The sequence below is a fragment of the Podarcis liolepis genome (assembly GCF_965112155.1).
Source record: "Podarcis liolepis genome assembly, chromosome: 7".
Taxonomy (NCBI): domain Eukaryota; kingdom Metazoa; phylum Chordata; class Lepidosauria; order Squamata; family Lacertidae; genus Podarcis; species Podarcis liolepis.
The window spans coordinates 21,913,770-21,933,575 of record NC_139561.1 but is presented as its reverse complement, the minus strand read 5'-3'; the positions used below and the strand labels follow the sequence as shown (position 1 = coordinate 21,933,575).

At 46.2% G+C, this 19,806-nt stretch overlaps 2 protein-coding genes across 7 annotated transcripts in view; one reads left to right on the top strand and one right to left on the bottom strand.

Annotated features, from left to right (window-relative positions):
- The window catches only part of ACAP3 (ArfGAP with coiled-coil, ankyrin repeat and PH domains 3), a 149,285-nt gene extending 135,113 nt beyond the window's left edge, over nt 1-14,172 (top strand). For 5 of the 6 annotated variants that reach the window (XM_083512960.1, XM_083512958.1, XM_083512959.1 and 2 more), the window contains one exon: nt 12,760-14,172. In XM_083512960.1, coding sequence (XP_083369086.1) covers nt 12,760-12,866 — 107 coding nt within the window. In that variant the 3' untranslated portion in view covers nt 12,867-14,172. Of the gene's footprint in view, nt 1-142; nt 4,730-12,759 lie in introns of those variants that run through there. The other variant, XR_014528394.1, reaches the window with a different exon arrangement.
- An 818-nt stretch (nt 14,173-14,990) lies between these two features.
- LOC310711805 (phospholipase A2 homolog otoconin-22-like) lies at nt 14,991-19,485 on the bottom strand. Its single transcript, XM_083514081.1, has 4 exons — nt 19,396-19,485; nt 17,540-17,684; nt 16,005-16,111; nt 14,991-15,878 (listed from the first exon to the last, which is right to left on the bottom strand). The coding sequence occupies exons 1-4, from the start codon at nt 19,433-19,435 to the stop codon at nt 15,736-15,738; spliced, it is 435 nt and encodes a 144-aa protein (XP_083370207.1). The 5' UTR covers nt 19,436-19,485; the 3' UTR covers nt 14,991-15,735.
- Nucleotides 19,486-19,806: the final 321 nt, after the last annotated feature.

Sequence of the window (19,806 nt, the reverse complement as noted above, 5' to 3'; positions counted from 1 at the left end):
CGATCAGCAGATAAGCCGCTAAAAGCCGCTAATAGCGCTAATCCGCTAATCCGTCAATGGGCTTGCTTCGCAAGACGAAAAAACCGCTAGACGAAGAGAATCACAGAACAGATTCTTTTCGTCTTGCGAGGCACCACTGTAGTTCAAAAGAATTTGTCTAAGTCATCCAGGTTGGTGGCCATCACTGCTTCTTGTGGGAGCGAACCACATTGAAAGTCCCCCAGAAACATCTGTCCGTGTCAATTAATTTCATGATTGCATGAGCTGCCCCAGGAAAGGTGTGTGTCAGCTATCGTCAGACCTTTTCAGACCTGCATTTACGCCAAACATGCATTTGGGGAATCATATAACCATATATTTGTATGGAGGTGGTACTTGTTGCAACAACTTGGGACGGGAGGGAAATTCTATTTTGCTCATGTTTGAAGCCAGTCCTACCTGATTCCCCCACTTTCCAAAACAATATGCAAACTGAAACGCAGCCATTGAAATCTGTGCTTTTGCAATGCAGTTCCCCAACCATGTAATGTGTACTCCCCCCGTCCCAAAAATGCATATACAGTACTTAAGGGTGCTTAATAATGCACATGTTAGTGATAACATACCCCCCCAAAATGCATTCTGTTTGGTAAAATTGCTTTGCAAAAACGTGCATATTAGGCGAGGTGGTGTTTTATCTCTTTGGAATGCATTAGTATACCTACAATTTTTCACCCTGAAAAATTGCACACTGAAATAATGATAGATTTTCACGAGGACCGTTTTCTTTCATTGCAAACTGATGTGGAAATGTGGAGAACGTGGCTGAAAGCTTGGGAAATAGAGAGAAACTGAAAGTGACAAATTCACCCCTCCTTAGCTGCAGAACACCATGACCCATGGAGGCTCCCCAACCCACCCATTGAAGATCAGTGGAGTACAGTTCCCCCCCTCCCCTCTCCCTGCCACCAGCGCTCTAGGCCGCTGTCATGTTTTTAAAATGTGGAAAGTGTACAGGGATGATGCAGACAAGGAAGCCACGGTTTAAATCCTGAGGTAGTGGCGGTCGTAGGGGCTTGCAAAGGGGGTTGCATGTCTGACAAGGTGTTTTATCTATTTATGATACATTAGTACCTACATTTAAGATTCAATGTATAAAGTCAGCTATGTGCACTTTTCCTACTTAGCAGTATTGGGTTCTTTTTTTTAAAAAAAAGATGTTAATGTTCTTTTTGTTATGGAATACTGTGCTGTCTTTTTAAAATGGGTGACATTGTTTAAGTATTTAATTTATTACTGAGGAAGCCCCCAAGGGCGTGTGCAATTACTTTCTCCCCCCCCCCCACTTCATTCAATACAGTTCGGCTGTATTTCAACGTCAGATTTTTCGTTTCTTTTGTACAGTTGCTAGGGAGTTGTTGTTTTTTTTAAAAAAGAAAATCCAGCAAATTTGCCTCTCCACACCCCCTGCTCAGATCGCTTTCTATCGACCCTTTTTGCTTTGTTTTTGGAAGATAGCTCACCAAGTATCAGAAGCCTGATAGTTTTCGAACACATCTAAAGCAAGTTTCTGGGCTGGATCTGGACAAAGGTTGCAATTCTAGACTCGCTTGCCTGGGAGTAAGCTCCATTTAACATAGTGGGCCTTACTTCTGCGTAAGCATGCATAGGATTGCAGTTGTAAGTTAGTTGAACTTTGTTCTCATTGAAAGCAATGGAGCTTGAGCCATTACAGCTAAGTTGCCCCATTTGATTTCAGTGGCATCTGAGCTCAACTCGTTTAGTCTGAATCCGGCACTCTTATATGCTTACATTGAACTTTCACAAATTTCTTCCATTGGTTGATGGGGATTCTGGAACAGCATGGACGGGACGTGTGTGTTTGGAACTGTGTTTGGAACTGGAAGAGAGTGACGTTAGGGGAAAATGTACATAATTCCAGGTTACTTTGCAACAAAGAACTACGGTAGGTATAACATTGCAAGGTTTGGCTTGTATGGCCTTTCCCTTCCAATATGGAAATATTTTTATTGTATTCTCTATAACCCTATTTGAAATGCGTCAGATCTCCTTCTCTCCCCACTCTTTTAAAGTGTTGAATTGCACACTGGGTTACAAAATCCAGTTGCAGCTGCAAAGTTGCCTTTGTGAAGAAAGTAGCACCCTTTCCCACTCAAAGCAAAACTCTCCTTCAGAGCCACATTCCCTCCCCAGCTGACTATTGTTCCCTGGGAGAGGGTGGAAATAAGGCAGAGAGGCAGAAAGTGCATCAGCACTGTAATATTGCATCAATTTAATTCCTCTTTAATGGTCCTGGCTTCCTGCAAAGACTCCTGGGAAGTGAGTAGAGATGAGGGAGAAATTATGTTCAGCTCATGCTTGAATACGAAACCCCCCAATTCACACATACCAAAACAATGGGCCAACCTAAACGCAGCTATCCTTTGCGATTCACACTTCTCTGAATCTTGTGGCGCTGTTCTCCGACGAAAAAATGTGAATATTAGGAGAAAGTGTGCAAAAAATGCATCAACGAAAATAAAATTCAAAAATGCATTATATGTTAGGAAAAATCCCATACAAAAAGTGTGTCTGTCAGGAGAAATTTGCCCTAAAATGCTGGCAAATTTTTGGGAGGGTTGTTTTTTAAAAAAATAATAATGCAAACCGATGAGCAAACTGAATTTAAGATGGGGAAAATGAGAAAGAGAGAGAAGCCATCCATCCCTAGAAGCGAGCTTTAGGGAAGGATGCTAAGGTTTCTCCATTAGAGGCCTTCTTCCTTTCCTTAGAGAACTACAACTCCCAGGATTCTTTGCAGTCTGTCACGTGACTGTTATGGCATGCTGCACATTTCTATATATTTTTTCCCCGGTGTCGGCATTTGCCACCTGGGTTCACTATCAGAGGGGCTGACTTATTGGGCAAATGAGACCAGTAGTTGATATTAAGGTGGAAGACAAGAATTGCAAACAAGGAGTGGGCAGGGAAAAGAGACCAAAATGGAGCGTCGTTGCTGCCGTCCAAAGGCAAATTGGATTTCTGGTTAGCAGTTGCTTAGCTTGGCAGCTGCCAATGTACCCTCCAGATGTGGACTACAACTCCCATCCTTGACCCCTACCCATGATCAGTGGGGGCTGGTGAGAGTGGTAGCCCACCACATCTAGATAAGTCCTTGCTGGTGAACACTCATGACAAACGCGTGTGGCTTGGCGTTCAGTGGATGGCGTGCGGAGGTGTTTGGAGTAGCTGGGGAAAAGGTGTGTACTGTGAGCTGGGGAAAAGATTTGTGGAGCGTTGTGGGGAAAGGAGAAGCACAAATATTGGAAGAGAACGTAAAATACTGAGTGCTGCTTCCTTAGGAATGTGATGTACTGATGGGCCAGGAGAGCCCTTTTAGGGTATAAGAGGTCCACCGCAGCTCCCAGTGGAGTAACTCCAACTACTGTAACGTTCCGGCGAACGTTATTTTCCACTCGAAATATGTGTGTTTACCACATGGGGGTGCTCTTTGACAACCACTAGCAATGGAAGAACTAGAAGGTTAGAAAGCTCAGAGCCACTGGCAAGGAAAGAACGTCAATTCCCCCTAGCACAGCCCAGAATGTTCACCTTCACAATGCAAACTGCCAGTCATTGAAAGCTGCAAAGCTATAGGCATATCGCATATGCCCACAAGAATCCTGGGAACTGTAGTTTGTTAAGGATGCTGAGAGTTGTTAGGAGACACACACTCCTCCAGTGCAGACCCCCCCCATCTGTTGACCTTATATGACCCTGGTCTTTCTAGGACTCCATATACACCCAGAAAGCACACAGGGTGCTTCTGTGCAATGCTGGAGACCCCTCCTTCCTCCAGAAGAAACTTTTGTATTATAAAATTAGGACCCATATTCAAATCAAGACATCAGGGGCTTTGATCACTCTCTATTTAAACAGCATTGGAGAAGGTTGACGTCGCTGTTGCTTTGCTGTGCCAGGTCTGAGCCGTGTGATCAGCAAAATCATGTGATGGCATCCATCTTGGATCTCACCATTTCAGAGATGCGGGTGGGGGAGGTGAGATCTGCAAAACCTTTCACTCTGTATTGCATTTGGAGAACTATGGCATGTGGGGGGCTGGGGGAGGCCACACTCTATCCTGTTTATTTATCTGTTCTTTGTGCATGGGAGAGGCTATATGGGGAACATTCAAAATGTTGTTCCCGCCCCACCCGCCCAGTCTTAAAGTGGTATAGTCCAGGAGGAACACTACCACATGGTTTTGCTGAGAACAGCTTGAAGTTGCTGGTTGAGGCTCTAATATCAACAGGAAATGATGGGGGTACGGGGAGAGGAAATAGTCATCTAGGACATGAAACACTCTGTAAATAACGTTCCAGCACATTAACCATTCCTCTTACACTTCAACTTGCTTTTCAGTACAATCTTTGTAACACTGGCTTGTTTGTTTGTTTTTTAATTAAAAAAAAATACCTCTTCCTGTTTTTTCTCACTTTTGCCTGCTCGGCCTCGACTGAGTCTACCTATGGAAAAATCCAAACACTTCTGTATGTTATTTATCTTTGTATGGTTTTAACCAGGAAAGGGGAGAAAAAAACATCAACACACACACACACACACAACTGAGAATACCCCACAGAAATTCTGCTGCTCTGGTGTCTTATTGACCCCCTCTCCCCCCCCCTTCCTTCTCCCGTCTCTTGAAACACTGTTAATAAAAATCTAGAGTAAAATCTTTTACCTCTTCTTCCTTCGCCTCTTGTTATTTATGTTGTCTTGCTTCTGTTTTCTATATTAACTCTATGAGCTTTGGGACCCCCACCCCCTAAAAAATCTATGGCAATATATTCACACACAAACACAACCCCTTGCTACTCTTTAAAGGGACCCCTGACCATTAGGTCCAGTCGTGGCCGACTCTGGGGTTGCGGCGTTCATCTCGCTTTATTGGCTGAGGGAGCCGGCCTACAGTTTCCAGGTCATGTGGCCAGCATGACTAAGTCGCTTCTGGTGAACCAGAGCAGCGCACGGAAATGCCGTTTACCTTCCCGCCGGAGCAGTACTTATTTATCTACTTGCACTTTGAAGTACTTTTGAACTGCTAGGTGGGCAGGAGCAGGGACCGAACAATGGAAGCTCATCCCATTGCGGGGATTCGAACCGCCAACCTTCTGATCGGCAAGTCCTAGACTCTGTGGTTTAACCCACAGCGCCACCCGCGTCCCACTCTTTAAGTGGGTGCTACTCTTTAAGTGGGTGGTAAAGATTACCCCCTTGAATTAGCCCCATTAGTGTTGAGTTCACGTCACCTGCCTCCCTCTCCTTGTTAATTTAGGATGGTACATGGGGTCAACATAACAATCATAAGAACACAGAAAGCTGTCTTATACTGAATCAGATCATTGGTCTGCCTGCACTGACTAGCAATGGCTCCTCGGGGTTTCAGGCAAGGAACAGTCCCGGCCCTGATTGAAGATGCCACTGGGAGTTGAACCTGGGTTCTTCTGCATGCGAAGCAAGATGCTGTACCACTGAGCTACAGATTATCCCGACAGGATGGAGAACTGAGCTAAAACATAACGAAATGAGTTTCATTATGGATAAATGGGTTAAGTTCTGCATTTAAAAAGGTAAAGGGACCCCTGACCATTAGGTCTAGTCGTGACTGACTCTGGGGTTGTGGCGCTCATCTCGCTTTATTGGCCGAGGGAGCCGGCGTACAGATTCCAGGTCATGTGGCCAGCATGACTAAGCCGCTTCTGGCGAACCAGAGCAGCACACGGAAACACCGTTTACCTTCCCGCCAGAGCGGTACCTATTTATCTACTTGCACTTTGACGTGCTTTCGAACTGCTAGGTTGGCAGGAAGTTCTGCATTTAGGGAGGGGGGAAATCAGATGCACAAATATAGGATGAACGATGCCTGGCTTAGCAGCAGCTCATGTGAAAATTAATTAAGCCAGGGACAGAGAACCAGTAGCCCTGCAAACATTGCTGGACTTGCCCCAGCCAGCATAGCCAAGAGTCAAGGGTGATGGGTGTTGTATTTCCACAACACCCAGAGGGCAATAGTTCCCCATCTGTTCTCTATATATTTTGGACTACAGCTCCCATCAACCCAGGTAGCATAGCCAACGGTTAGCGGGGCTAGGAGAACACGTGGAAGGCCACAGTTTCCTCATCCCTGATCTAGTGGTTTTTAGTAGACCACACATTAGACTTCAGTCACAATTGTTGACACTACTCCGCATCAAGCAAAGTATAGAGCAGGCATAGGCAAACTCGGCCCTCCAGATGTTTTGGGACTACAACCCCCATCATCTCTGAGCACTGGTCCTGTTATCTAGGGATGATGGGAGTTGTAGTCCGAAAACATCTGGAGGGCCGAGTTTGCCTATGCCTGGTATAGAGTTATAGCCAACTAAGTCCTATTCAGAGAAGATTAATGTCCATTCAAATTAATGGTCAAAGGCCTGGAAACGATGCCTTATGAGGAACGGCTAAGGGAGCTGGGCATGTTTAGCCTGGAGAAGAGGAGGTTAAGGGGTGATATGATAGCCATGTTCAAATATATAAAAGGATGTCACATAGAGGAGGGAGAAAGGTTGTTTTCTGCTGCTCCAGACAAGCGTACATGGAGCAATGGATCCAAACTACAAGAAAGAAGATTCCACCTAAACATTAGGAAGAACTTCCTGGCAGTAAGAGCTGTTCGACAGTGGAATTTGCTGCCAAGGAGTGTGGTGGAGTCTCCTTCTTTGGAGGTCTTTAAGCAGAGGCTTGACAACCATATGTCAGGAGTGCTCTGATGGTGTTTCCTGCTTGGCAGGGGGTTGGACTCGATGGCCCTTGTGGTCTCTTCCAACTCTATGATTCTATGATTCTATGATTCTAAGTCATGGACACTCATTTCAATGAGTCTTCTCTGAGGTGGGTAGCAACTAAGTGTTACTCAGAGTAGATCCACAGAAATTAATCAAGACAATAAATTACGTATATTAATTTCAGTGGGTCTTCTGTGAGTAAAACTTAGTTGACTATCACCCACCATGTCCATATCATAAGAAGCAATTGAATCATCCTGTTTGGTCAGAATAAGATGTCCACTTCTGGTCTTTTCAGTTTAAGGAGGCTATTGGCAAGCTAAGAATGTGAGCAGGGCAACAAACAGTGACTGGGGCTGATGGGGTTTGTAGTCCCCAACATCGGCATTGGCTGCCCCTATTCTACACTTGATCAGCAGCAGTTTATTGGAGTTTCAGGCATTCCCAGCCCCACCAGGAGATGTCAGGGATTGAACCTGAGACTTCATGCAAAGCAGATGTGCTACCAATGAACTACTGCCCATCCCTTGAGACTTGGGGTCATAGGAAGCTGCCTCATACTGTGAGTCAGACCACCACCCCATCTTGCTGAATGGCAGCAGCTCACCAGGGTTTCAGACACAGAACATTCACAGCCCTACCTGGAGATACAAGGGATCAAACTTGGGACTTTCTGCATGCAAAGCTGAGCTTCTGCACCTTCTGCCACTGAGCTACAGCTCCTTCTTATGTCATGTTGGCTCCCAATGTTCAGGTTTAGGAACCCAAATCATGTGTTCAGGGGCTTAGATCAGAGACTAGATTTGTTAGCTTGTGTCAACCTAGTGACATAACAACTGCAGTTCACTCCTTCTTCAGCAGTTCCATTAGTTCTAACTCACCATTGAGTATAAGGGCTATCCAAAATGTTATTTTTTTGAAAAAAAATCATTTCTCTCTGAATTTTTTGTCCAAACCAAAGGACTGCAGAGTTGGCATGATTCTGTTGCTTTTGGAAGGGGGGTACATAATCAAAACTTGGCTGTAACTGTTTGATGGGGATGGGGGAAGAAACCTGATTCATTTTGCATCTGAAGGTCAGCACACCTGATTTGCACTTTCGCAAACAATACGTGAACCAGAACACAACCATCCTTCAAAATTTCTGAATTTTGCAATGTAGTTCTTCAGCCAAGTACTGTGTACACAAAGGCATACACTAAGGTAAAGTGTGCATTGAAAGAAACCATATATAGTAGTAAAAACAGTTGATGAAAGTGCATCACATTAGAGGAAGCTGTTTTGCAAAAATGTGTATGTTTTGCAAAATTGCACACAAAAATATGTGTATTATGAGACGTTCGCACAAAAATGCTTACAAATTTCCATGAAGACATTTTGTAACGAAACACCAATGACACACCAATGTAGAAATATGAATAACTGAACTTGGAAACATGAAACGCAGAGAGAAACCCAAAAGGATAGTTTTGCCAATTCCTGCCAGTTGCTCTTGTTGGGCTGATACCCGCTGTCCACCAGAATTTTTGCACAGGTGTACTTGAACGTGGCAAGGGAAAATTATTGGCTACAGATAGCCATGTGTGCATGTATCATTTATTATCCAGTTGATGTCTTTGTAGGGTACGATCAGGATACAAAGTGCTTTGCAGGGTAACAAGGCAGACTCTTGCATCACAGAGCTTACAGTTCTAGTTTTGGCAGAAGCAGAGTAATGATGCTATAGGTACTCGTAATTACCAGGTTCAGAGCAAAACTTCAGTGCATTCGTAATGCTTACTAGTATGCTGAATCTGGCACAATTCTTCTCTGGCTCAGTTTGCATTCCTGAGAAATACCATTTCAGGAGCCAGGGGCCCTGGGAAACATAATGTTCCCATGGCACCTGAGCCCATAGAAACTCAGATATTCAAGGGGGAAAACCACATGTCTCAGATTCTCTGGCAGCTGGGATATGAATATTGCAGTGATACCAACATCAGGGAGGGAGGGAGAGAAGCCTAATGACTGGCTTTGTAGAGGCTTACACATCTGACACAATTCTTCTCCAGCTTGGATTGCATTCCTGGCAAACAGCATTTCTGGAGCCAGGCGCCCTGGGAAATGTAATGGTCCCAAGACACCCGAGCCTATAGGAATTCAGATGTCTTGGGTCCTTGGGCATTTGGGATGTGAATATTCCAGAGCTTCCAGCTCCAGGGAGGAAGAAAGAGAAATCTAAAGGCTAACACTTTAAACTTGGGTTATAAACCCACAGCACAGAAAATTGACCAGTTGGTAAATGTTGGCCTATAGTTTGCAGAAGAGCCTGGATGTGATCTGCTTCAACCAGGAGCTTCCAGTTCTCTGCACATTTGGGCTGGCTTTTTGACATCAATTTCTGTCGCCAGAAGATCTCCCTCCCTGTGTTCTTCCAAGCAGTTTCCTAGAAAAAAGGAGAGTGGGTCAAAGGCTGGCAGCTTGCTGAAAATAACACCCTGGAAGAATCTTTGAATAGTACATACCAAGTTTATCCACTGGGTGATCAGTTGTGTGCTCAGTAGCCCTGAGAGAATCAGAACGTGAGGAAACACAACAAAACAAAACCCTCCATCATTTCCCAAGCTAAAGCCTCCATTTTCTCCTGCTGCTTATTGAACGGCAGGAAGTTTTGGGAGGAAGGCAGCTTTTGGCCGGAGAACAACACTGATAGGCTTGCCATGCGTCCAGGAAAACCTGGCCATGGAGGCCGACATGCCCATCTGGGCAGATTTTTACATTTTAAAGGAAATGTCTGGGTTTGGGGGCGGGCTTGGGCTCTGGCTGCTCTGCACACCATGGCCGGTGCCAGCCCGAGCTGGGAAAAGAGGCGCCTCTTTTCCCAGCTTGGGCTGGCTGCTTTTCAGGCTGCCCCCAAAGGGTACCCTAGCCTAGGCCAGAATCTCAGAAGATGCCCCAGAAGATGCTCTAAATCAGTGCACAGCTGGATCACATGTAGGATAACCATGCACAGTTTCTAATGGCAGGTAGAGACTGCAGGGATCAGCTTTGGTTCAATTCAGATTTCAGGGCAAACCTACCTAACTCATACCACCCAACACGCAAGCCAGAACACAGCTGTCCTTTGAAATCTGCACTCTCCCCGAATTTTATACTCTAATTTTATTGGCTTCTTTTATCCCATTTATATCTCACACTTCTACCCCACTCCTCGGTTTATCCTCACAACAGCCCTGTGAGTTAGGTCGGCCAAGATATAGTGATTGCTCCAAGGTCACTTGGTGGGACTTCATGAAGATTTGAACCCTGGTCTCCAGGGTTTTAGTCTAACACTCTAACCACTACACCACACAAGCAGAGGCCCCTGTCTGTCCACTAATGGAAATACTGGTATAGATGACCTTTGAGCTGATCCAGTGGTGTGTGGTCCATGTACCTTACCGCACATGTGATGTGACAGCTCAATCATATACACCATCAAGGAGACCAAGGGGTGATCTGATCATCTGACCCAATTTACACTTTGCAGAGCAAAGCACAGCTATCCTTTGACGTTCCCAGATTCCCCTGGATTTTCTGCTGCAGTTTGGCAACCAAATGATGTGAACAAAAATGTGTATATTTGGCGGGTGGAGGTGGGAATGTGCGTGAAAATGCACACATTTGTGAAGATGAGATATGAAAACGAATCGTATTCGGGAAATCGGCTTGCAAAAATGCGTGCGTCAGGCAAAATTGCAAAAAAAAGGGGGGGAATAAAAGAAAAGATGTCCTGGCCACAAGGGGAGCATAAAGCCATCAGGGCTCCAGATGAATCCCAAATGAATATATGATTTGTACCAAATTGACAGAGAGAGAGAGAGAGAGAGAGAGAGAGAGAGAGAGAGAGAGGAGAAAAAAAACTTGTCCTCTTAAGTGGTAGTAAAAAGAAAGGCACAGGGTCATATTCGTTTCCATTTCCCCCCTTTCATTCTAGAGCAAATGCACACCCATAATTACCATTTAAATGTTCACTAAGCTTCTGGCCAGAAATACAGGAATGTCCTTAAGGGTGTACGTGCAGCATGACAGATCCTGAAACTGATTTCTTTTTTTCTTTTTTTCTTTGTCTGCATCCTGGTATATTCCATGCATTTCTTTTTGCATTTATATAAGTATCATGTATGCACCCCCCCCCCCAGACAATGTACTGTCTTTCCCCCCCTTTGTACCAGTAGTATCCTTTGTTTTTAATACAGGGGGCCACCATCTTGCACGTGTCCAACTGATGTGTGACCGCCCATGTGTGGGTCCTTTTGGACCTGGAAGGGGGCAGAATGGGACAGGGCAGAACAGGGTATAACGGGGCAGGGCAGGGTGAACTTATGCATGCTCCACCGATGCAGATGGGGGCCTGGAATGGAGCCCCCCCTGCAAAAGCGCCACCTCGTAATTATTTGGAAATCTGCAGCCATCATATTTTCATTGTATCACTCCCTCTATTTCCAATGTTCAGCCCTGAGTGCCGTTGCTTACGTACCACCCACATACAAGGGTAAAGTATCAGTGCAATTGCAGGGACCCCTAAGTCAGGGGTGGGGGGCTGCTTTCCACCTGTATAGGGAAGTTTTTTAACGTTTGATGTTTTAGAATATGATGGAAGCCGTCCAGAATGGCGGGGTACAAATAATGAAATTATTATTATTAGCCACATTCCCCTCTGGGCAATCTTTCGAGGGCCACATGCCAGGGGTGGGAGGGGTCAGAGACAAAAATGGGTGGAGCAGCACAGCTAAAGGTTACCTCTGTACTTCAGACTTGTTGCTACACACATGGACACAACACTTTTTATTCTCCATTCAGGCAAGAAAGGGGCATTGTCTACACACACCAGCTGGACATCAATACAGATGTACTGTACCTTGGAAGTCGAACGGAATCCGTTCCGGAAGTCTGTTCCAAAACGTTCAAGAACCAAGGCGCAACTTCCGATTGGCTGCAGGAAGCTCCTGCAGCCAATCGGAAGCCATGGAAATCACATTGGACATTCGGGTTCCAAAGAATGTTCAAAAACTGGAACAATCGCTTCTGGTTCTTGGGAGCCAAAACGTTCGACTCCCAAGGCATTTGAAAAGCAAGGTACGACTGTATTTGCAGTGTGAAGCAGGAACAGACAGCATTTGCTCTCTGTGCTGGACGTTCTCCAACCCAGCCCTAAGGAAAAGGTGGTTAACCTGTGGCCCTCCTGACGCTGCTGAAACTACAATGCCCGTTGACCGCAGACAGCAAGTTCAAGGAAGAGGGGAGTTTTAGTTCAACAACATCTGGAGGGCCGCAGCTTAGCTGCTCCTACCCCAGGGGGAGGAGGAGTCCCCAAATACCTCAGTGAGCACCTAATGTTATTCAACAGTTGGAGGAAAAGCTGAAAACGGAATAGAATGGAGTATCCCAAAATGGGGATGGAATGGATTATCCTGAAAGGGGCGTGGCTGGTGGCCTTGAGCCCTGAACAGGAACATTCTAATGTGCCACAACACTTTGTTCCCATTCTCATTTGTCGTGTAAAATGCTTGCCATTTTCTTTTCAAAAATGTAATGGAAGAAACATTTCGGAAATTGTTGGGCCGATAAGCCTTTAGAGAAAGCACATTAAAGACACATGGCTTCCCTCAAAGGTTATTGGGAGCTGTAGTTTGAGGGAGCTGGGAATGGTATTTTTCTAGAAAAAGAGGTGCCAGAACTCGCCACGAACACCTCCCTCGTTCTCTTAGAATAGCAATGGCGCCCACCTGAGAGGAGCCAGAACTGAGTACCAGTCAGTTCCACCTAGATAAAACAAGCCCTGGTTCGCAGGATTCTTTGGAGGAAGTCATGCGCCTTAAATGTGTGGAAGTCAGCGCTGTCAGCATCTTTCCTTGTCTCCCTGTTAACGCTGATTTCGCTGAAGAGAAAGGGCGGTCAGCTCATCCTCGGTATCTATATCTGTCTTCTACAGGAGACGCCACCTATCTCGACATCTTCCGCGAGTTTTCTCACATGGCATCCAACAACCCGGAGAAACTCAACCGCCGCAGCCTGTACTTCAGCCACTCCTACAGATAGTCCTCAAAACCACCATGGACATCATCTGAGAATGTTCGTTCCTTCCAACTCCAGAGGGAGAGTCGAGATTATGTGCTGTGGAAGAAGCCGGAGGGACAGAGGCGGCCAGTGGCTGAATCGGGTCCATCCAGAACGGGAGCAGTTTGACCCAATGTCTCTGGTCACCCCACACAGCTTTGCGTTGATCGCTACATCTCCCCATGGTCACCATCCCACAACCAAATGGCTTTTCCCCTACATCCCCTTCCCCCCAAAAAACTTCTGAAGAGGATATACACAGACCTACGAGTAACTAGCCCATGTTTACAGCCTGAAATGGAGAGAGAAACCTATTTCTTTTTAAAGCAGGGATCGAGAACTTGTAGATATTTCGGACCTCGCTGGACTCCAGCTCCCATCAGACAATAAATAGTCCAGGATGATGTGGACAATGTCTGAAAGGCCACAGCTTCCTCATCCGTGTTCTAAAATGGAAGTGGTGAATTTGCGGCCTTCACGTTATTGGTGGGTTGCAACTCCCGTCATCCCTGATCAACTGCTTGTGCTGAGGCTGATGGGAGTTGTAGTCCATCAACATCAGGCAGGCCACTGGTTGCTCTCCTATGTCCTGCTTCTGCCCCACTGTTGCCCTGGAGGTTTGATCTCACTAGCCTCAGGTGACTTGGCAAACTGGTTTTTACAGCCTTGGAGCAGGATGGAAAGTATCAATTTTGTTCAATGGGAAGATTAGATCGCTCCATAGCATCATTCAGGAGCATGGCGGAGAACTAAAAATGATGAGCAGGCTTCCTGGCTCACTACCAACTGTAGTCAATCCACCACAGTCCCCCCCCCCAATATATTTCATAAAATCACAGAATTATAGTGCTGGAAAGGACCCCATTCCCACTCCTGCCATTACTTGCCATTTTCCTTACCCTTTCTGTGATTTCCCTTGCCTTAAGGCCTAAAACAAGTTCCCTGTTCCTGTTTTTAAAGCATGGCTTCTTCTTCTGGTTGTTGTTATTTCAAAAATCATGTTCTGTTGTTTTCATAGATAACGGACTTGTCAGAGAGCCTGTACTGGTACAGCCTCGGCCGCCCAAACTGCCTCTTGTTGAGCGTGTATAGAAATTTGTGTTTATATGTTGGAAATGTAATATATCTCTGGGCAAAAAAGAAATGTATTTTTAAAAATGCTTGTGGCGGGAGGGAAGGGGTATGAATTGCAAGGGAGGGAAGAGGGAAGTCCAGACACGAGAGACGGACGGACCTTATTTACAAGATTATAAATAAAGACAGGTGACATTTTTCTCCCGGGACATTAGGCATGACTTCCTTGTCAGTTTCTCGGATCTAGACCTCTTTGAACCAGGTGAGAAAATTATGTCATGGACCTTGCTATAAAGTGATATTTATTGGGTACACGTTTATAGCTTTGGGGCCAGCTGCCAAATCAGATATAGTAGTTGGTTCCTGAGAAATGACAAAGTAGAGCCAAGGTATTTATATGCATAGAAAGAAATATGCACACAGTCTACAGTAGGATCAGGTGGTGACTTATCGGAGCTCCAGTTAGCTGTGTCATTGCAGCTTTCTGGGAAGTAAAGAGGGAGGCATGAGGTCAGCATGGTGCAAACGCAACACCAACTGACCCTATCAGGTCCTCCCACTAGCGCAACTGCACCTCCGCAACATTGCACTCCAACATTGCAGTTACGACTGCACCGCTCCCCCCAAATAATCAGCCATGACTCTGCTGCTCAGAAGTCAGGGGAACGTTGCTGCCCCACCGTGCTGTCTGCGCGGAACGCCCCAAGTTCGATCCCTGACATCTCCTGGCAGGGTTGGGAATGAAAAACCCTTCGAAAACAAAAACCCACCATACTCCACCACAATTGTTCGCGCCAAACCTCAGCTCTCCACAGGCCTCAAATGTCATTGCAAAAGCTTCCGTGACTGTGCTTGCAAAGGCTCGTGGGATTTCTAGACGCTATTTTTGCACCATTTTCGCCATTTGCGTACTCTTTTAGGGCAGTTTCCCTCCCTTTTTGTGCCTCATCCGGGTTCACTGTGATGCGCGTGCGCACAGTTGTGAGTCCCTCGGAGCTGCCTGCACTCTGCTCCCAATTCCACACAGGCAAACAACATGGAGATACCGATAATATTTTATTTGACTCAAATGCATATTATTACTATTGCCATTTTGAAAGGGTTTTATGACATCCAATCAGCAAAATGGTCCACATTTCCACTTGGTCGGTAAATTCTTGGGGGGAAAGCAGGGATGCAATTCTTGGGCAAGAAGAAAAGCGCCCTAAGATATGAGACACACTATCCGTCATGATTAAGCACCCAGGCTATGAGTCAAGTCAAGCAAAACAGAAAACAAAAGCAGCCTGAGGGGTAGCCTCTTCAGTGGAGTACAGGGGGAGATACTGTGTCCAGTGCTGGTCCTACTCAGAGCAGACCTATTGAAAACAATGTACATGGCTAATTTACATTTGCTCATTTCAGTGGGTCTACTCCAAATACAACCCAATGGGTTTACCCTGGGTTGTACCCAATGTCTGTCCTACTCAGAGTAGACCCATTGAAGTTTACTGGGCATGACTATCCTAGATCCATTAATTTCAGTGGGTCTGCTCTGAGTAGGTCTTAGATACAACCCACGAACCTTCGCTTCAAATAAAATAGAGGGAACATAAATGGCAGCTTAATTTCTAAATGCTTCTCTTGCTTTCAGTTAACCTAACACAATGCTAAGAACCCCAAAATAATAATATAGGCTGAGACCCCCCTTTTAATAATCAGGCAGGCAGGGCTCCCCCCTGAATCAACCACCCTACATGGGATATCCTCTGGTTCTGCTTCCTGTTAAAAATGCAGCTCAACAAAATGGCCGCTGTGCCCTGCAGTTCGCTGGGTGATTCTTGAACTGGAGGTTATAGGCAAAGAGATGCTTCCGGAAGCAGCTGGCCGCTTTTTGGTCACATTCGCACACGAGCTTCTCGCACCGGTCCCGCGACTTGACTGCAGAGAGAAGAGAAAGGTGGTAACCTCAGCATCAGTTTCCGCAAAGAGGGGTGCTTTGAAACGGGGGAACGGAAATAGAAAAGATTTGAACCAGCTCTCTGGCTTGACGCCGGACCAACTCACCGCATTTAATTTTATCCCTCTGGACGTAGAACCTGTACGAGAGAGTGCTTGGGCTGCAACCGAACATCTCGGCCTTGTTGTAGCAGCAGTCATGGCTGTGGCAGCACCTGTGTGTGACGTGAAAACGAGAGAGCAAGGAATTGCTATGAATCAGGCCCATTCTGGTGCCATCTTAGTTTTTTCAGAACTCAACATTCTGGAGCACTGTGGGTTGTTGTTGTTAAAGTGCATCTGATATTTTAAAATGGGGACTGCCGTGTAATTTTCTTTTGCCCACAATGGGCTTAGTTTGGAAAAACTAAGATGGCGGCCACAATCGTGGTCTCCGGCGGCCCATGAGATTTCCCCAGTATCGCACAGCATGTTTCTGATGACAGCATATTCAAGCAGAAGTCTCCCTCAGCCCTACCTCAAGATGCCAGGGATCAATCCTGGTACCTTCTGTGTGCAAAGCAGATGCTCTACCACTGAAAATGTCTGTGGTATAACCCTACTGGGACCTGGTTCATATCATAATGCAAGTGGAGGCGGTTTATTTGAATTATCCTCCGCATAAAACAAGCTCCTTGTCTGTAGAAAGCAAGCATCTCAGAGAGGCTAGGCAAGACACTTCCTCCCAGATATACTAGTTTGGTGCATGCAGGGATTCCATGTACCGTATTTTTCGCTCTATAACACGCACCCGACCATAACACGCACGTAGTTTTTAGAGGAGGAAAATCCGTAGGCATGCCACCTGTAGGCATTCCCTCCATAACACGCACAGGCATTTCCCCTTACTTTCTAGGAGGAAAAAAGTGAGTGTTATGGTGCAATAAATATGGTATTTCTTTGTATGGGAGAGGCACGCAAATATGGAGGTTCCCCCATCCCTGTTCTTGAGACTCCCATTGTTGGACATTTTCCGTATCTGCTATTGGGTCCCTGGAGCACAGAGTCACATGAAGTGGCAACCAACATTGCAGGATTTAACAGGATTTATTTGAAATGCATATGCAGGACAAAGGTACAGAGCGATAAATTCGCAATCTGCACACCCCAGTCAGGGTGCGCCCACTTTTTATACCCCTTAGAATGCATAGACACGTGTTCACATGTAAAACATGTGATTTACACTACTAGTAATAAGATATAGCTTTGTTTCTTGTGTTACCCTCCCCCTTTTCAGTTCGCCTCCTTTTCAGCCCCCCCCCCCAAATCTGGGGTTACAATAACACTCATTCAATCTTGTTTATTATCTCTACCTGCCTAAGCCAGACATTCCAGAGAGAGAGGCCCATTTTCACTGTAACATCTAAGCAAGAAGAAAAAGCCTTGTTCTCCTGGCTGGTGTAAAAACCTCCATCCCCCCTTTAAGGAAGGGGTTTGGGCATAACATATGAGAGAGGAGAAAATGCCACAAACAGTTTTTGGGATCATATAGAGAACAATACTCTAATGGCCCTTCACCATGACTTGTAAAACCCCTGAACTGTAAAGAGAATGATGATAGCCCAAGAGGTGAGCAATGCCTGGTAATCTCAGGTGAGCCTCACCTGTCGATGGCATCCACGGGGAAGCCTTGAGTCCCTGCCCCACAGTGACACCCATAGTTGGTGAAGTTGGCCAGGGTGAAGGTGACGGTGCTCATCTGGATCATCTCATTAAACTGGGAGGCAAGGCCGGTCACCATAGCAGCTCCTGAAAGAGCAACAGAGACTTGTTTGGAGGGAAGAGCAAAGAGACAGGGAGCAGGGGGTACGGATTGAAAAAGCAAGGGAGTTGAGGTGGAAAAGCACTGTTTGTGGTGGGAATAGCAGTTGAGGTCTCAAGCCTTCCTGAGGGGTGGAGATACCTTTTCCCCTGCTGCCTCATTCCCTCAGAGGTAAACCGTTCTCAGCCACTTGCTGGCAGTAAAGGTAAAGGGACCAGTGACCGTTAGGTCCAGTCGCGGACGACTCTGGGGTTGCGGCGCTCATCTTGCTTTACTGGCTGAGGGAGCCGGCGTACAGCTTCCGGGTCATGTGGCCAGCATGACTAAGCCGCTTCTGGCGAACCAGAGCAGCACACGGAAACGCCGTTTACCTTCCCGCCGGAGTGGTACCTATTTGTCTACTTGCACTTTGACGTACTTTTGAACTGCTAGGTTGGCAGGAGAAGGGACCGAGCAATGGGAGCTCACCCTGTTGCGGGGATTCGAACCGCCGACCTTCTGATCTGCAAGCCCTAGGCTCTGTGGTTTAGAGGTAAACCGTTCTCAGCCACTTGCTGGCAGTAGGTAGGGCCAAAGCCACCTCCTTTTCCTTCTTCCCTCTGCCATCCCCTTCCTTTCCCTCCCTCTCTCCTTTCTTCCCCACCATCTTTCTCTCTGCTACCCCATTTCATTCTTTTTCACGGCGTCCTTCTATCTCTCTTTCTGCCACCCCTTTCTCTCCTTTCTTTCCACCTCTCTTTCTACCATTCTGACACCTCCTTTCTCTCTCCCCACACTGATTTAAATTAGGCTGAGGATCACAGGTAAGTCAGTCCTAAGGCTGCTGGTTGCCCAGTCCTGGACTGAGAGGTTGAGCCTGTGAAAGTACTGGGAATTAGATCAAGCGCACCGTGGCATGAGCAGTCAAGGCGTTTGGACTGGTGAGCCTGCCTGGAGGGCAGAAGTAACCTGGTGGCAAAAGAAGATGACTTTAAACCCCTGCCTAGGGGTATTAGCCATGACTGTGAAAGGAACACAAAGATTCAGTGGCAGTATATCCCTGAATACCAATTGCCAGATTTTTCTTTTCTTCCTTGAAATATACTCAGAGTCGCAAAGTGATTTCATGCTCTTTATTCAGCTCATAGTGGTGAGGAGGAATGAATGTCCCCTCAAGGTATCTGCTTTATATACATTATTTACACAATGGGCTGCACATGATTGGTTAATTCTGGAATTCTACAGTAAGCCAATCAGGTTGTGGATTCACTTATATCTGGAGCAGGATTGGGTGGTTCCTGCCAACCAATCATACTGCTGCATTGTTCTTGGACCAATCAGACTGCTGCATTCTGAATCCTATTGTTCTAGGACCAATCAGACTGCTGTAATTTGGATCCTATCGTTCTAGGACCAATCAGACTGATGCAGTTTGGATCCTATTCAACTCAGTACATAACATTCCTCTTCCCACATTTGGCTGCAAAATGCACTGCCCTCAGGCTGGTTTCTTGATGGCAATGCCATGAAGCCAAATCAGAGTGAGGGCAGTCTGAGGGCTTGTGGGGGAGGGGAGGCGCTTGCCATGACTTGCCACCATTGCAGGGACCACGGTGGAAGCAAAGAGACCCCATCCCAGAGACCCCTCTTCCGGACAACAACAACAGTTCTGGAAAGAACTCTCAGCTCTACTGAACTATAGCAGAAAAGTAGACTTACCACAAGCCAGAACCAGTAGGAAGATTGTAACGTTCTTCATGGGTGCAGCTGAACGGAAGCAAGCCAAAGAGAGCCTTGTTTCGCTGTCAAAAGAAGGGCTCTGTGCAATCGCTTGGGTGTCTGTGTCAGTTTATATAAGCAAGACCAACCAGATATTTTGGGACAAATGATGTCCCCATCACCTCCGCCCCCAGTCCTGGCTCATAATAATTATACTCCAGGACCAGAGCAAAACAAGGTTAGGGACCATAATTATCTAAGAAGTGGGATTAACAACATCAGGATATATACATAAGCGGTGGCAACCTGAGGCTACATCCATACTATACATTTAAATCACTATGATACCCCTTTAAGCACCCATAGCTTCCCACAAAGAATCATGGCACCTATAGCTTGTTAAGAGCGCTG